General features: G+C 36.6%; 1 protein-coding gene across 2 annotated transcripts; it reads right to left on the reverse strand.

Moving 5' to 3' along the window:
• Positions 1–522: 522 nt before the first annotated feature.
• Positions 523–27,479, reverse strand: bard1 (BRCA1 associated RING domain 1). 2 transcript variants are annotated; one of them, XM_079618682.1, is made up of 10 exons: positions 27,249–27,479; positions 23,679–23,818; positions 20,919–21,886; positions 19,703–19,783; positions 18,421–18,593; positions 12,097–12,214; positions 11,811–11,943; positions 9,426–9,521; positions 2,916–3,013; positions 523–949 (listed from the first exon to the last, which is right to left on the reverse strand). In XM_079618682.1, the coding sequence occupies exons 1-10, from the start codon at positions 27,326–27,328 to the stop codon at positions 614–616; spliced, it is 2,223 nt and encodes a 740-aa protein (XP_079474808.1). In that variant the 5' UTR covers positions 27,329–27,479; the 3' UTR covers positions 523–613. The 2 variants fall into 2 exon arrangements, with proteins under 2 accessions (XP_079474808.1, XP_079474809.1); XM_079618683.1 differs by lacking the exons at positions 523–949; positions 2,916–3,013 and adding an exon at positions 5,895–5,993.
• Positions 27,480–27,667: the final 188 nt, after the last annotated feature.

Raw genomic sequence — 27,667 nt, forward strand, 5'->3', positions numbered from 1 at the left:
AAAGGTTTGAAAATTAATTGCTCTTTTTCTCTTTATCCATTGGTATTTCCCCCCTCCATCTAATCTAAATGCCACCTCATCATCTGTAGAGTCACAGAAAGCCAGAATCCCATTATCTGTCCTGGTCTATATGAATATCATTTGTGTGTTTTTAAACAAAAGCTATCTAAGCAATTAGCATTGCATTTTAAAGTCTGATGAAGATGTAAGTTTTGTCTGGGGGAATATAAAACAAAATCCCATGAGATCTCTGAGCGGTTGGCACGCAATTCGCGAGTCTGCTCCAAATAGGTCGTATCCTAACAATGGCAAACATTTTCATTTTTTTTCTAGCTTTCGGATGGCATAATTTGACCGAAAAAAAAAAGAACAGGCACAATAGACTCTAAAAGGCGTGCAAATACTTTCTCGAGAGATTTGCCACGTGACTTGAATCTCCAGGGAATAGTCAGGCCCTTTATTTTGCCTCGCATACAAAAGCGTGATGAAAACAGAGCAATTATGATGTCTCTATCTTCAGATACAGATAAAAACTCATTTCTTTTATGCAGATAATAGCTTTTATTTGATGTCATGAAGTTGAAACACAGTTGTACAGCAAGGAGATGTTGGTCTAGAGCTCCGGCACAGGCAAGAGCTGGAAGGCAGCTATGCAGTCCAGAAGCCACGTGGATGGAGCCGACCACACCTTACCTAGCCGGACCTTCCGGGGTTTGTAGGAGTTCTGAGGATCATATAAGATATACTGGGTGCAGAGAATCTGGTCTGAACCCGGCTGAGCGTGGTAGGCCGCTGCGCTCAGGGTTTGCGTGACATCACTGTCAGGCTTGGGCTGGCGATTCAGAAGCTGACCTCCTCCTGCTTTCACTAACTGAAGGAGCTCATGTTTAGGCGGTTTGAGGAAGGAGCCCAGCATGTAGAAGAAGCAGCCATCAAAGAGTGGAGGCAGCTGAAGATGTATGAGAAAAGGAGAACAATTTAGTACATAAAGCATCAATAAAATACCAGAGTAATCATTTAAGTCATCCTAAAATGGCCTGCATTGTAATTATTGGCATTTCGTTGAGCCTTTGCCATTTTGATAGTGGAAGTGACAGGAAATTATTGGAAAAAAAGAGGGAGAAAGCTGACTGGGTCACAAAACACGCCAGATTTGAACCCGCAATTCCCACGAGCAACAAAGCTCAATGTCTCTGAAGTGTGCGAACTGCCAAGTCACAATTCAGACAGAAATATTTGCATTTTAAAGGTGATGCATGAACACTGGTCATCATTTTTTACCAATACATTTTTTTTTAGAGTGTCTAGTTGATTAAACATTTGATTCAAATTTCAGGGAATTTTATAAAAAATGTCCCTGATTATTCCATGACCACAGAAACCCTTAAAATAGAGCACTTCACAACTAAAAGGGTAACTAACTACCTGCCATAAAGAGATAAAAGCAGGTGTAAAGAAAGTGCTACAGTATAGTTCAGTACAAGTCTGAGCCACTTTCTGTGCCATTAATGAAAGTATCTGGCAGGTCATCTGGGGTTAAGTGACAGGTTTCTGCTCTGGTGTGGTCTGGATGGTTCTGGGACAATGCCAGCTCAGGGGAGCTGTAAGATGCCTGTAAGATGTGGGTCACTGGCACACGCTTGTCGGGTCATTACAGTTGCACGATAACCAGGACACATTTGCACTTTGCACAATTTCATACAAAAAAACTGCACAATTCACCAAATGGAACACATTCTTTCCATTTTTTTTTGGAAAGAAATTACTCATTTTATTCAGCAAAGAATTAATAATTAAATTGATCAAAAGTGACACAAAAGATTTTTACACTTACAAAAATAAAAATAAAGGTATATTTGAAAAAAACGTTATATTCATAAAAAAATCTTGAAAAAAAAAACTGTAACTATATTTTCCTATATACTGTATACTGTATATATATACACACAATATATACTATATATACCGTATATATATATATATATATATATATATGTTTAATGTTTATATGTTTATATACATATATATATATTATACATATAATGTTTATATATATATATATATATATATATATGCACCAATATACCAATTTACAGTAATAAACTTCAATAATTACCCACATATTTTTACCAAAATATTCAATAACTTCTGTGATCATTTTTGAGTAATGATGCAAAAATCATCAAATCAGAGTTTGAATCTGAATTTGTTCAAACTCGCCCTCTCAAGCAGCATTTTTGGTACTGAAGTTTGAATCAAAAGTGCAATTAAAACATCCTAATACGAACGTAATAAATCACAAGTAATAAGACAAGGAATGCTTCCGCAGCTGGCCTTCAGAAACCATCATGGACAAATAGAATGTAAAGCCATTTTGATGTTTAAAAATGTTGCTTAATTTTACATAACCATCAAAATAATCAAGAATGTATTGTGAAAATATCACCTCGTCCTACCACGCATCCAAAACCCTGCGTTTTTTATGTTAAATGACTGCAAAGATGCTGCTATTAAACTGCGTCACGAGTCTTCTTAGCAATCGGAGCAGAACAGCAAGCTTGGCTTCTTTGCTGCATTGCATTTAAGCAGCACACCGTGGCCTAGGGAGATCACCAGTGCCCTATATTGTCTCACAATGCACAGTCCTCTCAGAAAGTCACAAGCGTGTTGCCTCCCTTTGAATTCCCTGTCCTCGAGGAAGTGCGTGGCTTTCTAAACAAGCCACAATCCATAGCACAGTCAGTAATAAAAGCCAAGCCAGCCTGAGGAGAACAGATCAACATGGCAGATTGACAATGAGAGACCATTAAAGAGCAGGACCAGGAGAGGGTTTCACTCAGCCATTATTCCTCCTCTCTGGAGAGGAAAATGTGTCGATAACTGTTAGACCCTTCACATGTCGGGCTGTCACTCACCAGGCTGCCTCTGTTCGCACGGGCACGCAGGGCGCCGTCACCTGCCTCGTACTCGCTCTCCCTGACCCAGCTGCCTGCCTGAAGGCTACAACACACCCCTGGAAAAGAGATTGATAGTGAGAGAGCGAAACATTACAGATCAACTTAGCTGCTATACATTAGCATTTTAAAGGAATAGTTGACCAAAAATGAAAATTCTGTAATTATTTACGCACCCTCATGTCATTTTAAACCTGTATGGTATTTTTTCTTCTGTGGAATATCAAAGGAGTTAATTATCACACAAAGATATTTTGGGCTACATAATACTTAAAATATAGTGGCTAATACATTTATTATAGTCATTTTACTGTGTTTTTGGTCTGTTTTGAAGAATGACAGTCAAGTGGAAAAAAACTGATCTTTTTTGTTTGATGGGGGAAGTAAAAAAAGCACAAGGGTGAGAAAAAGAGATTTTTCCTTTTTCGGGTGAACTTCTAAGTGTAAAAGTTGCAAGGCAAATATGTACAACAGCAGTGATGCAACGTGCACTTAAATTCTGCAAGTCTTATGCTGTATTTTACAACTTTCACTTGGAAAAAATAACAGAGCAGGACAAGGTTTTCAGGGCAGGAGACGCACAGCTAGAGGGGATGATCTCTCATTTTCTCTCTTATTTATTTCTGTCAGGTAAAATTCTTCACAAAACGTCTTCAGCACAATATACTAAAAGTGATCTCTCTGCTGCACAAGGCTGTCCAAAAAAAAACAGCTTCTGCTTCACACACACATAAAAATCAAAACCTCCATCACAAGCCTTTTTCGCCTGCTGAACTTGTTTACAACTATTTGATAGCGTTCTGCTCGGTTTGCCCTAGTTGTACGTCTGGCTGAAATGGCTCTTTCTTGACTGAAGAGCTCTAGAGTAACAGGCAGCTATTGTCTGTTGCTCCAATGAGAATGACAGAAAAAGGACAAGGGGAATAAATGAGCACCTTGTAGAGCATCTAAAAATATTTATGAAGCCATTTAAGAGAAGAGAAAAGATGCTAGCTCGATAACTCATTGGCTTCTCTAACTGAAAGGCTGTCTTATATGCCTTTATATCGAAACAGGGTTATAAGAGTTTGCCGTGTGTGTGTGTGTGTGTGTGTGTGTGTGTGTGTGTGTGTGTGTGTGTGTGTGTGTGTGTGTGTGTGTGTGTGTGTGTGTGTGTGTGTGTGTGTGTGTGTGTGTGTGTGTGTTATAAAATAAACTAAAACATTTGATATGCACACACAAACATTTAAAAGGTCAGTAAGATTTATTTTTGAAATACATTTATAAGTAAAAGTAAATACATTTAGAATGTTACAAAATGATAATAATGTTTTGTTTTTTAAATAAATGCTGTTCTTTTGTACTTTCTATTCATCAAAGACAACAACTATTAGTGGCCAAATCTCCACACCACAAACACATATTAACAGCAAACACACACTCTCTCCCCATCCTTCTCTCTGCTCTCGGGGGAAGAAGTATCCAAACATATCCTTTCCAATCACCCTACTTCCTGTCCACTTGATCCTATTCCCACTCATCTCCTTCAAGCCATTTCTTCTTCTGTTGTACCTGCACTTCACACTGGTACCTTTCCCACAGCATTTAAACGGGCTCAGATAAATCCACTGCTTAACCCCTAAACATGCAACATGCACCACAGGATACATACTCTTTAATCTCTTGTAGAATGCACAAGAAAGATTTTTTCATCCAGTTCTGTTATCATTATCATAGTGGAGTATGTTTTTAGTATGTGGGTCACATGACTTGGTTCAAATTTTATGTGCTCATTTTTTGATCATCAGTAGAAATCTTGTTCCATGAACGGGGTCCTATAGGGAAGATCATTATAGGTCCCATGTACACAGTCCCCCTTCTCAATCTATGTATTTTGAGTTAAAAAATGTGTGCAAATATTAATATTCTCGTAAAACACTGACATTATTAAGCTCAGTTAACTCCATCTTTGCATTTTTACTGCAGGGTTTCACACGGCTAATTTTATTGTAGAACAACCCTGCAGGACAGTGAACCTCAAGGGCTAGAGTTGCCCTGAGGTTGAAGACAAAACAATTCAGCTCAGTAAAAATACAAGAAATGTGTATGCCTCAATTTTAGGACACTTAGAAATATAATACATGCAATATATTTAGCATATTATTATTTTTTTGCAACAAATAAATCATAGAAATATTGATGACTGGCTTTTTAATACCATAATAGGGCAAAACTCCCAAAAATCCAAACTATATCAAATATTTAAAAAATTCCTTTGGATATGTTTTACTAAAGTACAGATGATATAAAGTGACATTAAATTACTTTTTGTCGATCATTTTCCACTCTTGCCAGTTTAAGGGTTAAGAAACCCACTTTAAATCCAGCACTTTTAGAAAACTACAAACCGGTATGCCTTCTTCCATTCATTGCTAAGATACTTGAGCAAGTCGCGTTCAAGCAAGTCTCTACCTTTCTCGCACAGAACAATCTCCTGGACAACAACCAGTCTGGTTTCAAAAGCGGCCACTCAACCGAGACTGCCTTGCTCTCTGTTATTGAAGCACTGCGACTGGCAAAAGCAGCTTCCAAATCATCAGTACTCCTCTTGCTGGATCTGCCTGCTTCTTTTGACATGGTTAACCACCAGATCCTCCCGTCAACCCTCATGACAATGGGAATCTCACTCCAGTGGTTCAAGTCTTACCTTTCAAGTAGATCCTTCAGGGTGTCTATTAGGGTGAGTGGTCTACTGGGGTGCCTCAGGGCTCAGTGCTTGGACCACTTCTCTTCTACATCTACCAATTGTTTTCTTGTTTTGTAAATAAATTGGTTTAATGTTTGAAGAATTTGTTGTTTGCCTCTTTTATGTTGTGGTATTTGAGCCAGCCGTAACAGACATTAGTAGGATCTGTCATTCAGAAACCTGTCTTTTCCTATGCTGAGGACATACAACTCTACCTTTTATTACAGCCAGATGATCAGATGGTAGCTGCCCGCATCTCAGTCTGCATGACAGACATTTCTTGCTGAATGAAGGACCACCACCTTCAACTCACCCTAGCAAAGACAGAACAGCATGTGATCTCAGCCAACCCAACACTTCATCACAACTTCTCTATTCAGCTAGGTTCGGTTCGTCATCCATAACTCCTTCCAGGACAGCCTGGAACCTTGGAATTGTAAAATGATTTATAGAATTTTTAACGTTATTAACATTATTATTAACATAAAATAAGCATGATCTTACGTTTGCTTTTCAACCCTTTTAATTTTAATTCAGTCTATTAAAATGTTGTTCATTTTATTATACAATATATAATTTTAGTAAACTATAATGCTAATATGGAAAAAAATAAACGCAATACCAAGTGCAAACGGGCCAGGAATGAAAATCAAATTGGAGGGGTAACCAACCATTTTTGTCCACATCCCACTGTAGTCTCTTATCGTAATGGAATAACCCATTTTAGATTAAAACTTTGCATTCCGTTGTGGAAGTGTGCCACTGAGCCATTAGCAGGATTAGTATTCCTGCATCCAAAGTGTCACTGTGTATCGCTATCTCTATAACCAGCCAAGCCCATAGTCTCAAAACACCTATAGGAACGAGTGCAAGCACACGCAGAATCCTCCATAGTAATCATAAGCTGTAATTGCACTTCCTCTGCCTCTTTAATTATGGTGTTCATTTCCCGGGACCCCGTGAGGGCGGTGGCGGTGCAAATGCTACATCCCAGGGTTAATCCGACTCTCTCTCTGGACGATAGGGCCAGGTTGTTAGCCGAGCACCAAAGAGCCATTAGCATATTAGCTAATTAGATTCACGATGATGGGAGACATCGAAGCTCAGCATGCGTGTGTGGGGTGGGTGGCTGTGGATCATGGCGCTGGCAGCTCCCACACTCATGGGCACTGAACCGTGATACAGTGAGCCATGGAGACCCATACAGAAAAGCTCAGGCAGAACATCAAGAGCTCATACAGTGTGGCACACACAGAGAGCTAAACTGAATGATGTACACTCACTCATTCTTCCATTTGAGACATTATTTTATGATTGCACAAAAATCGCATTGCGAATGTCATTTAAATGGTGATATAATAAAAATGCAACATCTCATGGTAATGCTGCAAAGATTGAAGGGTAAAAAACAAAAAGTCTCCAATTTCAAGGGACTATATGTAGAATTCAGAAACCCTTGTTATTAAACCCTTGTTATTAGCGACACCGGTGGCCATTAAATTAATTGCAGCCAGTAACTTATTATTGATGCTTGCACTCAAGCACACGATAACATTCAAGAAAACGTGATTCAATGCATATTCGTACATTCAAGTCAAAGTTTTTAAGCATTCGTTTCATATGTCATAGAATGGAAGAGAGGCTATCAGGAACGCATGTAAATGTCACATCCTTTTGATTTTCCTTATGCTTTTGAGTCCTTCATATAAAAAGAAGTCTACAGACTTTCATAGACAACTTAGAAAGTCGTTTTTTAAGTTTAGTTACAAGATGTTCACACATTGCCATCAAATTGATAAGTTTAATTACATCAAATGCTGTGAGAAAAGGCTAGAAATCTCCACCTCCAACATTCTCACGCAATATAGCCTACTAGCAGAGACACCCAAGGCTTGTTCGACTTGAACCGGCACTGCACAGACCGATCGGTGAATGACATAAAAATACCGCGAGAGTGATTAGAGAGCAGACGTCTCCGTATGAAAAATCTCGCGGTACTTTGATGTCATAAACCTATCGGTCTGTGCAGCGCTGGTTCAAGTCGAACAAGCCTCTTCTTTATGTATATAGATGTGATGTAATGACGCAAAGACATGCTCGATTTTCCCACGGAAATCCACCAGTACCAATGCAATTAAAAACATAATTACAAGCTTACTGTTTTGAATCGAGCTAAGGCAAGCAGATAGTTTTGAACACTGGCTGATTATGTACTTGCTCAAAAAAATTATTTTGGATAATTTTTAACCCAAAAAAGTTACGGACTGGAGCTTTAAAGGAACACTCCACTTTTTTTGGAAATAACTCCCCTAGAGTTAAACAGTTGAGTTTTACCGTTTTCTAATCCATTCAGCCGATCTTCGGGTCTGGTGGTAGCACTTTTAGCATAGCTTAGCATAGATCATTGAATCTGATTAGACCGTTAGCATCTCACTGAAAAAAATTACCAAAGAGTTTAGATATTTTTCCTATTTAAAACTTGACTCTTCTGTAGTTACATTGTGTACTAAGCCGACAGAAAATTAAAAGTTGTGATTTTCTAGGCCAATATGACTAGGAACTATAGTCTCATTCCTGCGTAATAATCAAGTAACTGTGCTTCGAAAATGTTTAACTCTAGGGGAGTTGGAAAATGAGCCCATTTCCAAAAAAAGTGGAGTGTTCCTTTAAATAATAATGGTCATTTTTAAGATTACTTAAAAAATAATAAGAATTTCCATTATTATTCTAAATATGATTCTGCTTATATCACTACTATTAAATATTACAATTAATATTTATAATAATAATTATAATAAAGTTTTAGAGTTTTAGTATGTAGTTGACAATAGTTTTTACATGCGTATGTAATGCATTCATTCATGTCCCTTTTGTTAACCCAGTCTTACCTTATTAGAAATTTGCATAATAACTAGAGCAGGTTAGAAATGCTTTAAATTAGGTGAATGTGAAAATTGACTTGAAACACACTATAGATTTAAATCATGATACATCAAGCATTTCTTATATCCAGCAAGTAACATTTCCACCACAAGGCTTTCACAACTGTTCGTATCTATAGGGAGAACTGATAGACAATGCCATAAAACTGCCCTCAAAAGGTGTTGTCTACTGTGGGCTGGATATAAAAAATTAATAGCAAATATGTTAACAATAAACAAAATCAAAAAATAGATAGATTGGAGAACAAACACCTCAGCAGCAATGATCCCTCTATAGGCTGCATGCGAGAACGGCCGTGCACTTCTGACGTTGCTCACGCATAGAGCAAAATGAATTCAGCACAGAAGGCAGACTCAAAAAAGGAAGGGATTACTTGAATCAGAACTAAATTAATGGGCACGGCTTCAACCGGAGTCTATTGATTTTCACTATTAAACTGAAGATGTGAGAAATCGTATGGAAATATCCATCGCTGATGAATTCACAGGAAAAGGACCACATGCTAAATTTATAGCTGCAATAAATGGAACAGAAAACCATTTCCAAACATATGGTTTGTCCAATCGAAATAGACTTTGCTCATCAAGAACAACACAGAGTAAATGCTCACCAAAACGCATGTTTGCAAATCTGGACATTGGCAGGTGCAAGTAACCCTATTACTTTTGGGACTGTATTATAAGTTATATTATATTATAAGAGTTCAGATAGAGACATTTGAATAGAACTAATATTAATGCAAACTTATCAAACTAAGCATAAACTATCTTATCTAAAGCTTTGACTCATTACTGTGCACTTACAGCTGAAACGGAGCATCCAGCAGCCGTTGAGGACTCCCTGCAGGGTGGTCAGGGTAGAGGGCATGGTGGGAACATCTGGTACAACCACATGGGTGACTGGAGACACATTTAATCAAAGAGTGAAGCAATTAATCACAAGAAATAAACAAATAAATAAATGTGGTAATATATTACATCTGTATTCATTTCTATTGAGAACTAAGCATTGTTATTATTAAATATTCACTGGTTATGTCTAAAGATCACTCGAATTCATTCATGATCATCAGATGTGGCATTATGATTATTTGAAAAGCAGTGTGAAATTAAAATACTGTCAGTTAAGTTGTTGATTAACCAGGTTGTTATTTAGTAGTATCTATTATATATACACTATTATAATATTTTGAAATAGCTTTATTTTTATAGTTTCAGATTTTAGTAATTTTATGTGCCGTTATCATTTGTATTAGTTTTAATCTCTATTTATCTTTAATTTATTTTTATTTAAGTTTTAGTACTTCAACTTTCAACTTATTTCAGTTACACACAATTAAATTTTTTATATTGTTGTTCATGCTGCCTTAAAAATGATCAATCAAAGGGACATGGTGATGAAAAAAAAAAAGTGAAAATATAAATGCTTTTGCGTTCTCTGGCAAATGTTTTGCGTCCCCGAGAAACTTTTGAGTTCTTTGCGAGCAAACGCAAAGTTTCTCAAGGGAACGGAAAAGTTTTGCGAGGGAAAGCAAAAGCATTGACATTTTATCTCATATTTTTTATTCCATCACCATGTTCCTTTAGGGGCTCCGTAAATATTTTAATTTTGAGTTTTAATTAATTTACCAAACTGTTTTTCATATAGTTTTAATACAACACTGCACACAATAGATGTATCAGAAAAACAAAGACACTACATAGAAGCACCTAATATAGAAGTAGTATGCTACACTTCACCAAGCCCTAGGGATCATTTTAATTCTAGAAAACGCAAAGCTCCCCTCTTTGTTGTGTGACAAACGCACAGTCTACATTCTTCGAGAAAATTGCATTTTGCCCTTGTTCAGCTATGTGCAGCGTATGAGAAACCGCTTCAATTACTTTAATTCTACTCTGTTTCAACTTTGATTGCTTAGAAGATGAGACACTGCACATTGTTTGTCTGTTGGTGTGATTTCTGGAGGAGTCGAAAGACTCTGCGAGAGCAACATTTGTCACTGAAAGTGCTGGTTTCATAATGTATGATTTCATAATATCCCTCTTATGCTCCAGCTGGATGCCTTGTAATGCTCTTCTATGTGATGGAAGAAAGGCAAAGAAAGAAGAGACACTTCATTTCACTGCTCAGAAAATGTTTCATTGTTGTCGTCTCCAAGGGCTTAGCCGTCCACGTGGTGTTGGAATAGTTTGATCCTCAGCAGACACAAAAAAAATATTAAGACCTGACATTCTGATTAAATGGCGCATATTTCATAATAATATGTATTAAATGATTATATGAAGAAAAATTAGGTTTCGATGATTTTTTAGCACATAAACTATCCTACACCATTGGTAATATAAACACCCATGTGCTTATGCATATGTAAATAAGCTTATTCTGCCACCATATTAATTTGATTGGTTCATTGTCGATATTAGACCGTGCTGGATTTTAAAAGTTAGAAAAATGACATTTTCAACTTCACAAAATGTATTAAAAGCTATTTTAAAACGGCTTCGAATGTGGTTCTTCCAATCAGAATTTAGTCAAAACTATCAATAATAATTTTGCTGTTTTGAGTATTTGGTTTGCATCTGATGTTAAATAATATGAAGCGGTTTTGTCTTCATTTGTTATTTTGTTTTTTTCATGCATAGATTTTTTATGAAAGAAACAAATACTTTCATTCAGCAATGATGCAATGAATCGGTCAAAAATGACAGTAAAGACATTTTCAAGATTAAAAAAGATTTATATCTCAAATAAATGTTTTCTTGAACTTTATTTTTATCACGGTTTCCACAAAGATTAAGCGGAACAACTTTTCAACATTAATAAAAATGTAATAAGAAATGTTTCTTGAGCAGCAAATCACCATATTACAATGGTTTCATCATGTGACTCTGAAGACTGGATTAATGATCTGAAAATACAGCTTTTCCATCACAAAAATAAAAAATTTATATCACGAAAATAAAAAAACTGTAATATTGTGAAATATTATTAAATTTAAATAACTGTTTTGACTGCATTTTTAATCAAATAATTGCAGCAATGGTGAGCATAAAGATAGCATTAAAAATGTTTTACCAAACCCAAACTTTTGAACGGTAGAGTATACCATTACCATGATTTAAAATGACTCATGCTATGATACACCGGCGCCCACTCATTCCTTTACACATAACTCAAAGGAGATGTACCTGCACTTGAAAAGGACTTCACTTGTTTTCCTCCAAGGAGTTGAGCGGCTTTGGCGAGCTGCTTCTGCTGAGTCTGCGTCAGCTGACTGCCAATCAGAACCACTGGACCCGTCTCCCGCACACAGCCTGCAGCCTGCAAGAATACAAATAATACTCTTCATTTGCATTTATGCTCTTGACAGATGCGGCCTAAAAGCAACATACAAGATAAAGTGCAAATATACCAGCAATTTCTGTTTGTTTTCAGTGTGTCTGTTTGTATGTGCGGAGGGTTCGGGTCGTGTACCTTATTGAGGCTGGCGCGGGGCCTCAGAGTGGTTGTTAAAGCTTCCGGGGCCACTCTTAGGACCTCCTGCATTTCTGGAGTCAGTGCATAATCCACCGGCCGCAGGCCAAGCATATTTCTGGGAAACACAGACATATGTATAGTTTATGCAAAGTACACTTTATTGAAAAGAAAAACATCTTCAAGGACATACTTGACATACTGTGTATCCTCTAGATGTTTTTCTGTTATGCCTGCTAATGCATTGTGCACATAGAAAAGTTGGTGCTTCAATCAACCTGAAATAAATAAGCCTCACAAAATGGTGCACTTTGTGGATTTGTTTTGTGAACTTCAAAGCAATGCACAAATAAATGGCAGAAGAATGTAAAATGTCCCTTTCATCATTTAGTGACTTAAAAAGGAGCTCACAAAATACCCCCTTTGTGCCATTCCCCACCATTGACGGGAATTTCCGTCATTTATGAGACAATGCTTCCCCGCAATTGATGGAAATTTCCGGCTTTCCGTGTTTTCACTGTTATACGGTAGAGGGCGCTATTAGGCATCTTCTGAAAGTACTGAACCTCCTTATCAAAAGACATGTAAAGAAGAAGCAGAAACAAGCAATATCTATGTAAGCAGAAGCATATGTAAAATAACACGATCATCAACATTAAACAGCATATACATCCAAACTGCCTAATGTTACTGAATGAAATGTCGACCCAGGACGAGCTATAGGACTGTGAAGCTTTAGGGGTGTTGATGGACTCGATCTACTCCATCTACTTTGATCATCGTTCTGAATCTGATCTGGATGTAGTCTTTGACAAAAACACGATTTTCTCAGCTTTTTTGCTCAAAATGTTGCTTTTTTATGATATTTACCCACATTCAAGTGTTGATAAAAAACTTTTTGTTTGTTTGTTTAAAAGGAGAGGCTCTGTTCATTCTTTCGATATATTGCATGTTCAGATATTCATACAACTGCCAACTTTTGTAAAAGAAGAAAAAAAGAAGAAAAAAACCTAGTGGGGAAAGAGTTAATTGGCTAAAAATAAGCCAGAGATATTACTCATAATTTTGATGTACCGGTAATGTTCTTCTTGGATAACTTTTGTATTTATAATAGTGCAAGTAAACAAAATCTTTATTTTTTCATCACTAAAGATTTTAGAATTGCTATGAATCTCCCAAGTATTTAAATCAAGATGATTTTCCTGCACACTGCTGTAGCTGGCAAAATTCCTAATTACCGGTAGTTTATTATAAATAATGAAAAAGAAGTGTTTCTGTTTAAATAAATGGGATTTTTGTTTGCTACCACAGTTTATGGGACTTTTTGCCGTTCTGTATAGTTATCCGTGTCCTGCGTACCTGTTTGCAACCATCAAGGTTTGTTAATATAAAGTATCATTTTAGCACAAAAAAAAAGCATTACCGGTAAATTGATGAAATACGACAGTAAAGATGCTTGTGTTATTTAAAAAAAAATCTACTACACCCACGTGCTGTTCTTTTGAACTTTCCATTCATCAAAGAATCCTTGTTTCCACCCAAATATTAAGCAGCACAACGGTTTTCAACATTGGTAAATAATGTTTTTTGAGCACCAAATCAGCATACTAGAGTGATTTCTGAAGGAGTTAGGATCTTATGACACTGAAAAAGTAATGGATGCTGAAAATTAAAATATCAACTGATATTCAAATAGAAAAGGTTATTTTAAATTGTAATAATATTCCACAATATTATTTTTAACCATTTATGATCTAATAAATGCAACCCTGTGTAACATAAGAGGCGTTATTTATTTACTATAATTATGCCAAAGCAAGTTAATTAAAGTGTGTCACAAATGTATACGCTTTTATAATATGATCTTGCTGACTAGTGCCCGCCAGGTCTGCACTGCCTTGCGCCAAAGCGTAGGACATTTGAGGGTGGCATTAGGGACAGGGCCTCAAAATACTCAAATGTTTGCAGATTACGGCCTCGTTTAAACAGTGCAACTCACTTAGTATGCAAAACTATCAGATGAGCAAGAGGTTAAGGCCTAGGACAAACCCGAAAAGGATCAGTTTGGCAAGCAGTATGTGACGGGCCCTCGTCGGATCATTTGTCCCTGTTGGCTGTTAGGGAAAGAGAGGTGGAAATGAAAGAAAGTCGAGAGGGATGCATGTTGAGATTAAGCTTTAGCACAGATAACACCTGGGGGGCAATTAAGAGGTCCACTGGTCCATAAAATTTCATTTGGATTCATGAGCCACCCCACACCCCCCAAACAAGCCCACAGTCTCTTCACACTCCCATTGGATGTAAATGATTTTGTTTAGGACGGCACACAGCTTCTAATCTCAAAAAAGTGAAAATCCAATAATGCCAACGTGTCTCATACGCAGACGCCACATACATGCGCGTGTGTGTTACCCATACTGATAAAGGGGAGGTGTGCATTCATCACCTCCAGCAAAATAAGACACTCCATGCGGTTAAAGAGTGATATTAGTAAGCTAAAACCTCTCAGCAACTGCATCTATCTCGCAGTTGACAAATCAGACACAGATGCCAACGGTAAAAGGGACCAATGAATCACAGATCGATGGAGATGTGAAAATTAGTCCTCGGAGGTGCTCCAGCTGTTCCTGTCTACATAACCGAAGCAATCAAGAATGGTGGCGCTAAGCACTAGAGCTAACCAGATCTCATCGACTGAAAGAAAGAAGTTCGCTCGGATCAGATCAACAAAACAAATCAAGCTTATGCAAGCCCAATCAATCTAAATTTCCCAACTAGTACACAGCTGTTGTGTTCCAGAGCCTGGTGATCTGCCTTACTAAGTGTCATGGAATCTTAATTATGCTGCCTCCTAAAACACCTAAGACCAGAATGCACTGCACCAAGCTGAAAAAATGTAAAAGATTAGTGGTTGACCAGCATAGCTTTTTCAATGGTGTTGCAGATACCGACAATCAGACAATTTTTTATGTCATGACCCCTTTAAAATAGAAAAGAGTTATTTTAGAGACAATGTATTAGGGCTGTCCGTTAACACGTTATTAACGGCATTAACCCAAACCCATTTTAACGGCGTCAATTTTTTTATCGCGAGAATAACGCCTAGCAAACTTTGTCGGTTTTTCCACATGCTTTTGCAACAACTAGTAACGTTATTAAAACTACAACACCACACCGGATCTAGGCTAGACCAGAAACAAAACAACAGACACGCCGCACACACTTGTTTGGGCTTGCGAACCGGCCAAAGAGTGGACAAGAAGCGCAGCGCCGAGCAACAACTCGTATCGCACATCGGACGCACACTTTCTCAGTTTATGGCCAGCAATAAAAACTACAAATGGCGCCGCCGGTGTGTGTACACTCATAGAGAATAATGAGTTCGAATTGTAAATCTCGTCCGGTGTGCGAACCCCTTTAACGTTACATTTTGAATGGATGAATGAATGATGAGCGCGAGACGCCGAAATGGATGCCAATAAGAATCTGAATGGAAAGTTTACTTTTAAAAAGTTGCCAAATGGTTCAATTGACAAGATCAAAGTGATCTGTGTGTTTTGTCGTTGTGAACTGAGCTATCATCGCAGCACGTTCAGTCCACTTGATGGCCAAGCACACACACAGCTGATGCGTTTCTACGCCCACTCATCAATATCAGTAACGTTACCTCGTCAGTATTTATTTCTCCCTTTTATTGATGGACAGTGTTACATTGTGTGAGAGATTATTTGCTCCAAGTGAGAATGTTAGTGTGAAATTGAACACAGTATATGCCAATGTTGTTTTCAATAAAAAAAACATTTGCACAAAGCAAGCCGATCCACTTTTCCATGTTGATAAGAGCATTAAAATGAGAAAAAAAGAAATGGGACAAAAATAAATCAAGAGACATCTAGAATAGATAAAAAATGTGCGATTAATCGCGAGTTAACTATGACATTAATCGCGATTAAATTTCTTAATCGTTTGACAGCCCTAATATATATATATATATATATATATATATTAATATATATATATATATATATATATATATTAATATATATATATATATATATATATATATATTAGGGGTGGAGCCGAACCCGAATACGGTATTCGGAAAGGCACAAATAACATGTTTTTTACAAATACTTATTTCGAACAAATACTTTAAAAAACTATTTGTATTCGGGAACAAGAAAAACTTTATATCAAAAAGCTGCGTTTCCTCGTGAGACCGCAGTGCACGCCCGGATGAGTGAGTGAGTGACGGACACAGGCTGCTCCACACAGCAACAGAGAGCGCTCGGCTGAGCAAAAAAACACTTAACTCCATTACTATTTTTGTTGAATAGATGTTTGTACCTTAACTGGGTTCCTGAGGCAGTTTATAACTTTCGAGAAGCGAAGTTTGATCGGGAGATTATTCCATTACGCTGCATTATTGACGTCTGCAGTCGGGTGCTCTCATGCTCCCTCTGTTTAGTGCGGTAATTTAGACAATAGGCTGTTGACAGAGTAACGTTAACGTTCGGTTAAAAAGTTTAAAAATGCTTGTGTAGTTGTGTCGAATCGTATGCACGTGTGGGAGTTATATGGCACGTTTAAGTTACTCTGTCTTTTGCAGACAGCAAGATAAAGGCTGTCGGCTTCATAATGTTCACAATGGTATTTTATTAGTTGTTGTTTAACCATGGATGAGGTAATGGCTGTTATGTTATTTTCTTTTCAATGACATTCCTTGTTTCATTGCTGGATTTATGGAAAAAACATCAACCAATATTGCATATCCATAATTATTATAATGGATATAATTAAAGAATACTTACACATAACGTAAATTAGAAGTGTAACGGAAAAATTTTTTTTACGATTACGATTTTTACGCCTATTTTGAATTTTACTCGAATACAAATACAAATACTTTCCCCCCCTCAACAAATACAAATACAGATACAAATAGCGGCTGCTTTGCACACCCCTAATATATATATATATATATGTTTGTGAATATAAACAAAGCGCTGTTTGTGTGATGTTCTGCGAGTAGCTGTCTATGCAGAACGTTCCAAATCAGTCACATATGATGTCCTGTGACAGTTAGGTGCTGCTTATGTAGACAGCAGACAACTCGGTCTACCGGCTCGGTCTTGCTTGTACTTGCTACCTGCATGGTCCCCCAAGAAGCGTCTTTTCTGTTCTGAAACGCATTAAAGATTACTGCTGGTACAGCAGGGATGTGCCAGTCAATTCATACAACACATTACAGCGGAGGCTCTGCCCACAGCAGTTCCCTCCACAGCCCCACGTCTCCGATTCCAGACCGCAAGGAGTGAAAGTGATTGATTACGTCTGACAGGAGTGGATTGCTTCTGTGCGGTGCTTCTATGACAGAGCTGATGCTTCACTTCACCATTGACTAACGAAGCATAAATCTGCTGATGCTTTATGCTCTCCCAATGTACAGCACAGCACTAGTCAATCAATGTACAAAGGGCAGACAGACAAAAAGAGACGCAGAGACGTATACAGAGAACTCTCGGGATGAGTATTCGTGCATCTGGGTTTGCTGCCAATCTTGGGGAAATAGAGTTCATTAAGATAAAGGGCATGAGGGAAGAAGCGGAGCAGAAGTTCCCGAACATCTCTACACCAGGTATACACAACGGCGCAGTCACAAGATATGAGATATGAACATATAATGTTGCAACGGTAGACATTTTGTAGTTCATTTTTTAAACTTGTAGAGATTTTGCAACATCTTTTGTAGTGCTGACTCGGTCAAATGCAGATATGTTGACTCCTTCACAACTATTAATTTAATAGTATTAGTTGTATTGTTTTGATTAGAGTTTGATGCAAGATGTGTATTTATGTTATGACAAATCCTATATTTTTTGTTTATTTAAAAAATTAAAACAAATTAATAAACAATTTAATATAAAAGAAATTCATCTCATTTGATAATACAAATATTTAATTTCACATAATTTTCCACAAAAAAAAACACTCCTTACAGTCCAGACTTTTGACCGGCAGTGTGTACATGTATCTTTCACTGCTTAATATTTTTGTGGAAATTGTGATACACAATCATTCAAAAGTTTGGGTTAAGGTTTTTTTTTTTTTATTATAAAAAAGTATCACAAAAACTGAAAAATACAAATAACTATATACACACACACACACACACACACACACACACACACACACACACACAAATATACAAAGTTATGGTTATACCATATCCCCCCCACCCAATTGAATATTCAACCAAACCTCAGCTTCTGGTGACTGCTTCAGTTTTTGATCAGGTGAGAGAATGTGGAGTCAAGTACTCACAGAACACTTTGGGACGCGCCTCGTTCAACCAAGAGCTTGACCACCGCTATGTGGCCGTTCCTGATGGCATCATGCAGTGGAGAGTCGTTCTGATAACCTGGTGTGTTCAACAGCGCCCCCTGCTGAAGCAGTTCCTCCACCACTCCCAGATGACCGAGATTACAGGCCTCGTGCTGCAAAAACAAAACACAACGATAATACATAATTGCCTTAGTACAACAATATTCTATCATATTTTGAAGGATTAGAAGAGTGAGAGCATTATTATAATAATCTTGACCCAATAGTTCCCCAGAATCAACAGCTTGGCAAATGTCTTTAAGCTAGACCTGTGGAATTTATGACTGGGGAAAATGCAGTTATATATGTGCAGCGATTTTACTTTAAGAAACTTCGAACATGTTGTGGTTCATTATTCCAGTTTTGAAAGGTTTTTCATAGAAAATTTATGATTTAACTGTCAAGACTCCTTTTCCCAATTCTCAGTAGCCTACTGTGAAAGAAATAATGATATATTATTTAAACTGTAAAATACATTTGTAAAGTACAATTTCAAATATATGGGACCAGATCTAAGGGTCGCACTCCAGTGAATATTTCTCAGGGTGTGTTTACTTTTTTTAAAGTACATTTCTGTGGTGTCACAAACCATGGAGTCTTGGCTACAAAAAAAGCTATGGTACAAAAATATCCACCAGTGTTGCTCAGGAAAGAAAGATACAGTTCACTGAACGGTCTATATGGGGTAAGCATCGTCTATAACACTATATGGAGTATGTTTTCACAATGGACCCTGCCAATAAGCATAAGCATAATTTAAACAGCAAAACAACTATGAAAAACAAAACATTTCATAAAAAGATAAAAATATCAAACCATTGTTTTGGCCAAAACCATAAAACTATTTAAATGTATAATCCTTATCACTTGACAACTTGCCCCAATCTGACATATGTAAAAAAAATAATAATAATAATAATAACATAAAATGCCTTGTGTATATATGTGTATATATATATATATATATATATATATATATATATATATATATGGTATGCATAAAACATTTCAAAGACTACCACAAACATGGAAAGGAAATGGTGAAATCTACATTATCTATTAAGACAGTTGAGTGGACATGCAGCGTTCTGCTAGGATAACACACTTTATTGTACAAACAAGGAAAAGCTTTTCAACCATTTTCAGCCCAGACAACCTCGAACAAGAGACAAGGCAGTGTAAAATATTTATACTGAATTGTGTGTAAGCTCTTTTCGCTCACCAGTGGTGTCCAGCCTGCGTTGTCCTTCAGGTTGGGGTCAGCTCCCTGAGCAAGGAGCTTACGGACCTCCTCCACATCACCCTGTAGAGAAGACCAGGGTCAAAAGATCCGTGGTAGATATTGATCAACCAGACTCAAACACTGACCTAGCATCCATCATTAAGTAGTCAAAGTGACTCGCAGCTGGAATACTAACAAAGAACAATCTCAGATAAGAGTTAAGAAGTGCGGTAATAAATAGTGGATTTAAACTGCTGGTTCTGTGACGCACAAATTGGTGACATGGACAGGAGGGGGGAAAACTACACTTATATAATAAAATGCAGCTATATAATTGTGCATAGTTAGAATAAAAAGAAATAGGCTTATACATTCTGCAAATAGTGCCATTTTTTTATAATTTAAAACTGCAACTTATATAATGCAATTAACGCCAAGCACGCAGACAAAATACTCTTTAACAAAAATCATTAACTATGTATTTTGAATTTGGTGAAAGACTTTATGTTGGTCAACACAGTCGTACAGAAATGATTCATCTCTTGGCTTTCAGTTATCTCATCTCTCCACACATTTATAATTTACACAGTTTGTGCGATTGTTTTTTGTTTTATATAGCGCATTTCCAACATGCCAGTAATTTAGTATCACCATAAATTAAATTAGTCAAAGCTTTTATAATAAATATTCTTTATAATGAATGCCACTGCATTTAAAGTTTAGTTTATACTTATATTTTTCAATCTTGTTCTTATTAAGCATTTTTGTGGAGTGATGAGTGAAAATAAAAAACGTTTTTTGGGGCTTATGTTTATGTTTTTATTTAGTGGTATTTTACATTATTTCAGAAATTTTTACATTATTTCTATAATAACAAAATGCTTACACCGATGCAACTTTTGAGGTAACAAAAGGGATGCTTATTATTAAAATTCTGTCTGATACTTAAAAAGTGGTAAATGGCAGATATAAAAAAAAATGATTGTGCTTATACTGTTTGCAATTATCAAATATCATCCAATAATAATTCATTTAATAAAATAAGCAATATAATGTGTATTCCTACTTAACTTTAAAAAAAAGAGAAAAAAAATGTTTTCCATGTATTGATATCAAAGGCACTATTTTAGCACAAATTTATCTCATTTCGTTGAAGCTAGTCAAACAGATGCCAACAAACCACTGTGTAGATGTGTGGAAGGAAGTCAACGCAAACCTTTATGGCAGCTAAGTGCAGTGGCGTCTCTCCGTTGTGGTTCCTCTTCATGAAAGCGGGACTTGTCTGATTTCGTCTCACACTGGAAGACTTCCTCCTGAGGTCAGGGGTAGCTGGTGTGATTGGCTTCACATTCCTCTGAGAGGGGTCTTCAGTTCCTTCTTTAGACAACCTATTCTTCCGTCCTGAATTTCTGGGTTGTCTTGGCGTATGCTGCGGACCAGAACTGTCCTGATTCTCTCTTGTTCTCTTACCAGTTCCAGGAAGGGAAGGCTGAGGAGGCCCTGGAGCATTTTCACTTGATTCTGGTGGGATATCAGTGGTAGGCACAACCTGTTGATCATGATATGATGAACTCAAAGTTGCACAGTTTTGCTTTTCACGATTTTCAATTTCCATATTGCTTAATATGCTTTTTTGGGGACTGGGAATTTGATTCTCTGCTTGGTGAGGAGTCTTATGAGTCTCCTCGGGCTGGCTGCGAGGGAAAAGGAAAGAAACTCTCTTACCAGACCTCCTGTATTCATCTCCAGAGCTCTCTTTCTCATGCTCTTCATCCTTCATGTCTATAGCAGCTTGTTTTCCAATGGCCCAATGCTTATTGATAGCTTCTAGCTTCAGCCTCTTACATTCCTGCATAGTCTGAGTCCGTGTTGTGGGTTTTTGACCACCGCTGGCTTGTCTGTAGACTTGGCTCCTTCTTTTCTTTGTTTTCTTGTTTCCGTTCCCCCGTGGAGGAGTGGATGAGCCAGATTCCTGGGAGGAAGAGGTGAAGTTGAACACAGACAGGTCCTTAGGTTCGGACGAAGTGGCTTCCGTTCCCTGGAATCCATTTGATTTGTTTGATCCAGCGGGTTTCTCGATACAGCAGCGTATTTTGCGACTTTTTGGGCTAAACCATATCTTGACGTTCTTCTTATTCTTAGGGATAGAGCCCTCTTCTGATTGTACGGCATCAGAGGCCGTGGCTAAAGAGAATAAAATTAATTATTACAAAATAGTCATCTCAGGAAGTCAAATGTTGAGCACATTAAAGTATTATATCAAAGGACAAAATGAGAGGGTTCCTACACATTTTCCATTTAAAATTCCATACTTACATTTTCGAAACCTCCTTCCAAATGATTTTTCAGATTACATTTAATTTAAAAGATTCATTTAGCATTATTTTCATCACTATTTTTGGTATTTAGTAAAATCATCTGTAAATATTTTTTTGATATTTTTAAATATGGTTTTCTCGAAGTGATAACCTTCGCTTCCATGATGAGAGGAAAATTAAAACACTTTATAAACTGCATATATGCACTATGAAAATGTGCACCTTGAATTCATTCAGTCGTGTTCGACAACCACTAAATAATCACTGAACTTATGCCATGAAAACACTCTGCTTGTAAGATGCAATTATTTTTAATAACTTTATATTTTACAAAACGGAATAGGGGCTATCACTATTTTTGGTATTTAGTAGTCTGGAAACACAGATAGTTTTTCATACTTATCCAGACCTGGAAATTGCTCAAATCAAATTCCATACCCAGCAATGACTTGAATACACCTATTTAACAATAAACGTAGATGAAGTAATAATAATAATAAAATAGTAGTAGTAGTAAAAAAAGAACTCCTAAATAATACCTAAACCGAATTTTGAGTCAAACATGTTCAGGCAGTGTTATTGCTAAGGTATATAAAAAAGAAGAAAAAATAATAATAAAACGATAAAAAAAATAAAAAAAGAGATCTTAAAAAAATATTAAGTAGATTAAACAAAAACAAAACAGTTTGCTTTAAAACCAAGCAAATGGCACGAAGTCATTTGCAGGAAAAGGTTAATTTTCAATGTTTTTTAGATATTGAATGGAATAACCAAAAGAAAATAATAATAATTTACACACACAGGCACATATACAGACATATATATGTATATATATATACACTATAAAACATTTTCCTTTTGGTTTTTCCATTTGGTGTTACTGAATTTATTATTCTTTTAGCCTTAAAAAAAAATATGTTTTGTGTTCAAGGAAAATAAAATGTTTCGTTTTTTACTTGATGGTTAAATCAAGTATTTAAATCTTGTTGTTGTGGTTTATACGGTATATATATTTATTTATTTTACTTCCAAAGATGTCTCCCTTTAATCATCTACGACTTCCTGATTTGTCATTGACCCTTAAGCTTCAAAAAAGAAACCTTTGAAAGAACAGTGAGCTTTGACATTATTTTAAATAGTAGCTATTTAAATAGTCCCCAGCTGACATTAACCTCAGAATGCTGGCAGAGCTAAAGCGGAGTGTGTTGTGTAAAGATGTAATGAGCACATTTATCCAGTGGTGTTATACACTTCTGCCTAGCTGTTGTATTTGATGCTACAGCAGCACCAGCATGAGAGATTCAGCGTGACCTCTCCACCAACTCAATCTCCTCTGCAGCGTTAAACTCCCTGACCCCTGGGGCACAGACCTGTCTGTCAGACAGCACATCTCTCTGCCATCGGCAACTTCACCCCGAGCTTCAACTCAGCTCAGAGGAAACCGCCAGAGCTACTATGGGAAATTACATTGCATAATTATAGTCATTATCAAGCTCAAAGTTCAGTTGGGGATTTGGGTGTTGAAAAAAAAAAAGGAACATCAATTTAAGAAGTCCATAGTGTTCAGTGTACATTACATCCAGGGATGTAATAATAATATACATGTATTATGGTTATAATTGGGTGCTTGATGTCATGATGTGAAGGTCTTGTCTTACTTGGTGACTTCAGGAGGGACTCCAGCTTGCAGAATAACTCTGTTATGTTACAGAGCTGTTTGTTGATTCGAAAGTCTTTCACCCAAGCAGGACCTTGGCACACAGTGCAACCATCACCAGCATGAGGTCCAGCACAAGACCTATAGGACAGACCACATGCATACTTTATTATTCTGTATACTTATCAGGGCTGGGTGAAATAGTGGAAAAACAATTATATATTTATATATATATATTAGTACCGGTCAAAAACATTACTATTTTTATTGTTTTTGAAAGAAGTCTCTTGTTCTCACCAATGTTCCATTTATTTGATAAAAAAAATACAGAACAGTGATATTGTGAAATATTACAATATAAAATAATGGTTTTCTATTTTAACATACTTTAAAATATAATTTATTTCTGTGATGCAAAGCTGAATTTTCTTTAGCCATTACTTCAGTCTTCAGTGTCACTTGACATGATCTTTTACACACTTTTTTGTAAAAAATAAATAAAAAACTTGCACAATTAAGGCATTTTAGAAATGTACATTTTACATATACTGTACACTTTAAACATATACATGATATATGAACCATGATACATTTTTCTCAGGATATTTTGATGAAAGTTCAGTGAATGGCATTTATTTGAAGTGGAAATCTTTTGAACCCTTATAAAAGGCTTTCCTGTCCCTTTCGATCAATTTAATCTGTCCTTGCTGAATAAAAGTATAGGCTACACTTCTTAAAATATAAAATTTTAAACATTTTAATTAAAAATTAATTTTAAAAAATAATTACGCCAAACTTTGTAATGGTAAAAAATTAGGCAACACATCCGGTTCAATGATAATAAGTCATTTTGTTTTAGCTCCAAATCAGCATATTAGAATAATTTCTGAAAAATCATGAGACACTGAAGACTGGGGTAATGATGCTAACAATTCAGCCTTGCCATCACAGGAATAAATTGCATTTTTAAATTATTTCACAATATTTCACAATATTTACGGTCAAATAAATGCAGCCTTGGTGAGCAGCATAAGAGACTTCTTTCAAAAACATTACAAAATCTTAATTCTTCCAAACATTTGACCGGTAGTATAATCAAAATAAATGGCTAAGGAGAAAGATCAGAGAACATTTGGAATCATCAAAAACACTTTTTTTTTTTCTTAAAGTGATACTTCTGTTAACCAAGGTAACTTAACTGATCAAAAACACCATTACTAAAGGTGTTATTACAGTTTAAATTAATGTAATTCAATCTTGATCTGTGATGAAAGCAGCCAATACTTCAGTCTAAGACAACATTACCCTATTCTTAAGAACTCACAGTAATGTGTTCATTTAGTACTAAAGAATCCTTTCTTATTATCTTAGCGCAGTTAAAAAGGTTGTCCTACTTAATGAAGTGTAGAGACAGCACTTTAACGGCTTTGTTTTGAGTATTGAGCACACATGCATTCCTAAACTCCAGCTTCAAAAAGGGCTGTAAACAAACAGCTTTCTCAAGAAAATCATCAGTTTGTCGTTCATTTGAGAGATGAAGGCTATCGCATGTACTACTGCCTCGAAAGAAGAAAGTAAACTGCGTTGAACCAGGACAGAGAGTGAAGTGGACAGGCCAGATGCACAACACTGCAGAAGGCAAGTACTTCAGAGTCTCTAGCTTGAGAAGCAGACGCTCAGCTGGCAGCTTCAATAAACACTACACACCAAACACCAGTTTCATCTGCAACACTGAGGAGAAGACGGAGAGATGCTGGCCTTTTAAGAAGACTTTCAAAGATAAAACCACATCTGAAACTGCCAAATGTGAAGAAAAGCTGGGTATGATGACAAAAATAACATATGAACTCGATGGTAAATGGTTAGAAAAGAGTATTATGGGAAGGTGAAAGTAAGTTTGAGATGTTGAAGGCCCATCCATAACAATAGGTAAATAATATGTTAATGGATCAACCATCCATAACAATAGGTAAAACCACGGATGTGCAGCAATAGATTGTTGAGCTTCACAAAATAGTAAAGCTCGGCTGTAAGAACATTTCTATTTCCACCATTAGGGCAACAAGAAGTTCCAATCAACAGGAAAAGTTGTGAATGCGCGGCAAGGAGGAACGTTTGAGTGGCCAGAGACTCCTCCACGGATCACAGCTGGAGAATTGCAGAGATTAGTTGAGCCCTGGGGTCAGAAAGCCTAAAAAACATCTCAAACAGCACCTATCACCACGTTATTTGGGAGTGTTTCGAGGCGACAATCCTCTGCACTCATCTAAAAACAAACTCCAGCATATTCAGTTGTCAGACACTATTTTATGGTCAAATGAAACTAAAAAAAGAGCTTTTTGGCAGCAAACCCACCAGATGGGTTTGGTGCAAACAGGGATAAAAAGTACCCCGTGCCCACAGTTACATATGCTGCTGGATCTTTAATGTTGTGGGTCTATTTTTCTGCCAGAGGTCCTGGACATATTGTTCAGAAACATGGCATCATGGATTCTATCAAATACCAACAGATGAAGACGACCTTTGCTAGAAATCAATTGGCCAATGGTTGGATCTTCCATCAGGACAATAATCCAAAACAAACATCAAAATCAACACAAAAATGTGTCACTGAGCAAAACATTAAGCTTCTGCCATGACCATCCCAGTCTCCTGACCTAAACCCTCTAGTGAGGGGGAACTGAAGACAAGAAGCGCCAACATGGAGCTGGGAATCTGAAGGATCTGGAGAGATCCTCTTGTCAGGTGTTCTCCTCCAAACTCATGCATTATAGGAGAAAACTCAGAGCTGTTATCTTGGCAAAAAGAGGTTGAAAAAAAAGTATGGAAAAAAAGGGTGCCAACATGTATTAGAGAAAAACATTTCATAAAGAGATTTTCCTCACATCTTCAAATAATTTACTTCAATGAAAGATTCGATGTTTGTGATTTAAAAAAAAAAATAGGCTTTATCAAAAAAATACCAGACAGTAATATGCATGTATGCATGCATGTATGTATGTGTTTGAGTGTGTATTGTATATAGGATACGCTACAGTATAATATATATATATATATATATATATATATATATATATATATATATATATATATAGTGTGTGTATATAGACTACGCTACAGTATTATATATAATATATATATATATATATATATATATATATATATATATATATATATATATATGCATAGTGATACACACAAACGCACTTATACAGAAAATGTCATATATCAGTCATATATGAGTGTAACAGTTTTAAAAGTATGTTTATTTGATAGAGAAATATTCATGACAATGACATCCTAAAGATGCAACCCATAAGTTAAATAAGAGCAGATTCGGATACGCACGATGCGAATCAGTATGGCAATAATTTGCTAATTTACTTCACCAGCAAAGTATATGGTCATTGAGTCCAAGGCTTACCGTCTCCCTCCTGAGAGATGAGCTGCAAAATCATATTAAAATGACTTTGATTAGACAGAAACTAAGTTTTTGGCCTGTTGTTAACAGGACCAGGATACCCGAGCTGCTTTCATTATGAAACTAAAGCAAAGCATAGCCTAACGTTACCATTTAGAACACAGCTGAAGTTTTCGGAACTGTGCAAGTGCCTCTTTAGTCCTGGTAAATGTCACAGGTTTTGACAGCATGACAGGATGATATTTTTTGATCCATAATAACCGAGAAAGAGACCGATCACAATATTTCTATAAACAGACGTGTTTTCGCAGGTGGCGCCTACAGCAGGGGAAGCGAAGGGGAGGAGCTAAGCTGAGCGAACTAACACTCTGATTGGTCAACTGGGCTTTAGATATGAAGTTCCGTTTTAATGGCCCTCCTTCCTTCTTTTATTTTTATATAATAGTTTTACTTACTTCAGAATAAAACGTCAATATAAATCATCCTAAACTTTTTGAAAAAACTTTAAATATAAAGTATACTGTCTCATGGGCATTAGTGTAGATATTCTATAGCCTATATAATATTTT

The sequence above is a fragment of the Phoxinus phoxinus genome (assembly GCF_949152265.1).
Source record: "Phoxinus phoxinus genome assembly, chromosome: 7".
Lineage (NCBI taxonomy): Eukaryota > Metazoa > Chordata > Actinopteri > Cypriniformes > Leuciscidae > Phoxinus > Phoxinus phoxinus.

Excerpts from the sequence above, each read along its gene's own strand:
- bard1 (XM_079618682.1), bottom strand. The coding sequence starts at position 27,328 with ATGCTGTCAAAACCTGTGACATTTACCAGGACTAAAGAGGCACTTGCA. Across the intron at positions 19,784-20,918 it reads TGCACTTAGCTGCCATAAAG|GGTGATGTGGAGGAGGTCCG; the intron begins GTTTGCGTTGAC and ends TCTTCTCTACAG. Across the intron at positions 9,522-11,810 it reads GAAGTCCTTTTCAAGTGCAG|TCACCCATGTGGTTGTACCA; the intron begins GTACATCTCCTT and ends ATGTGTCTCCAG.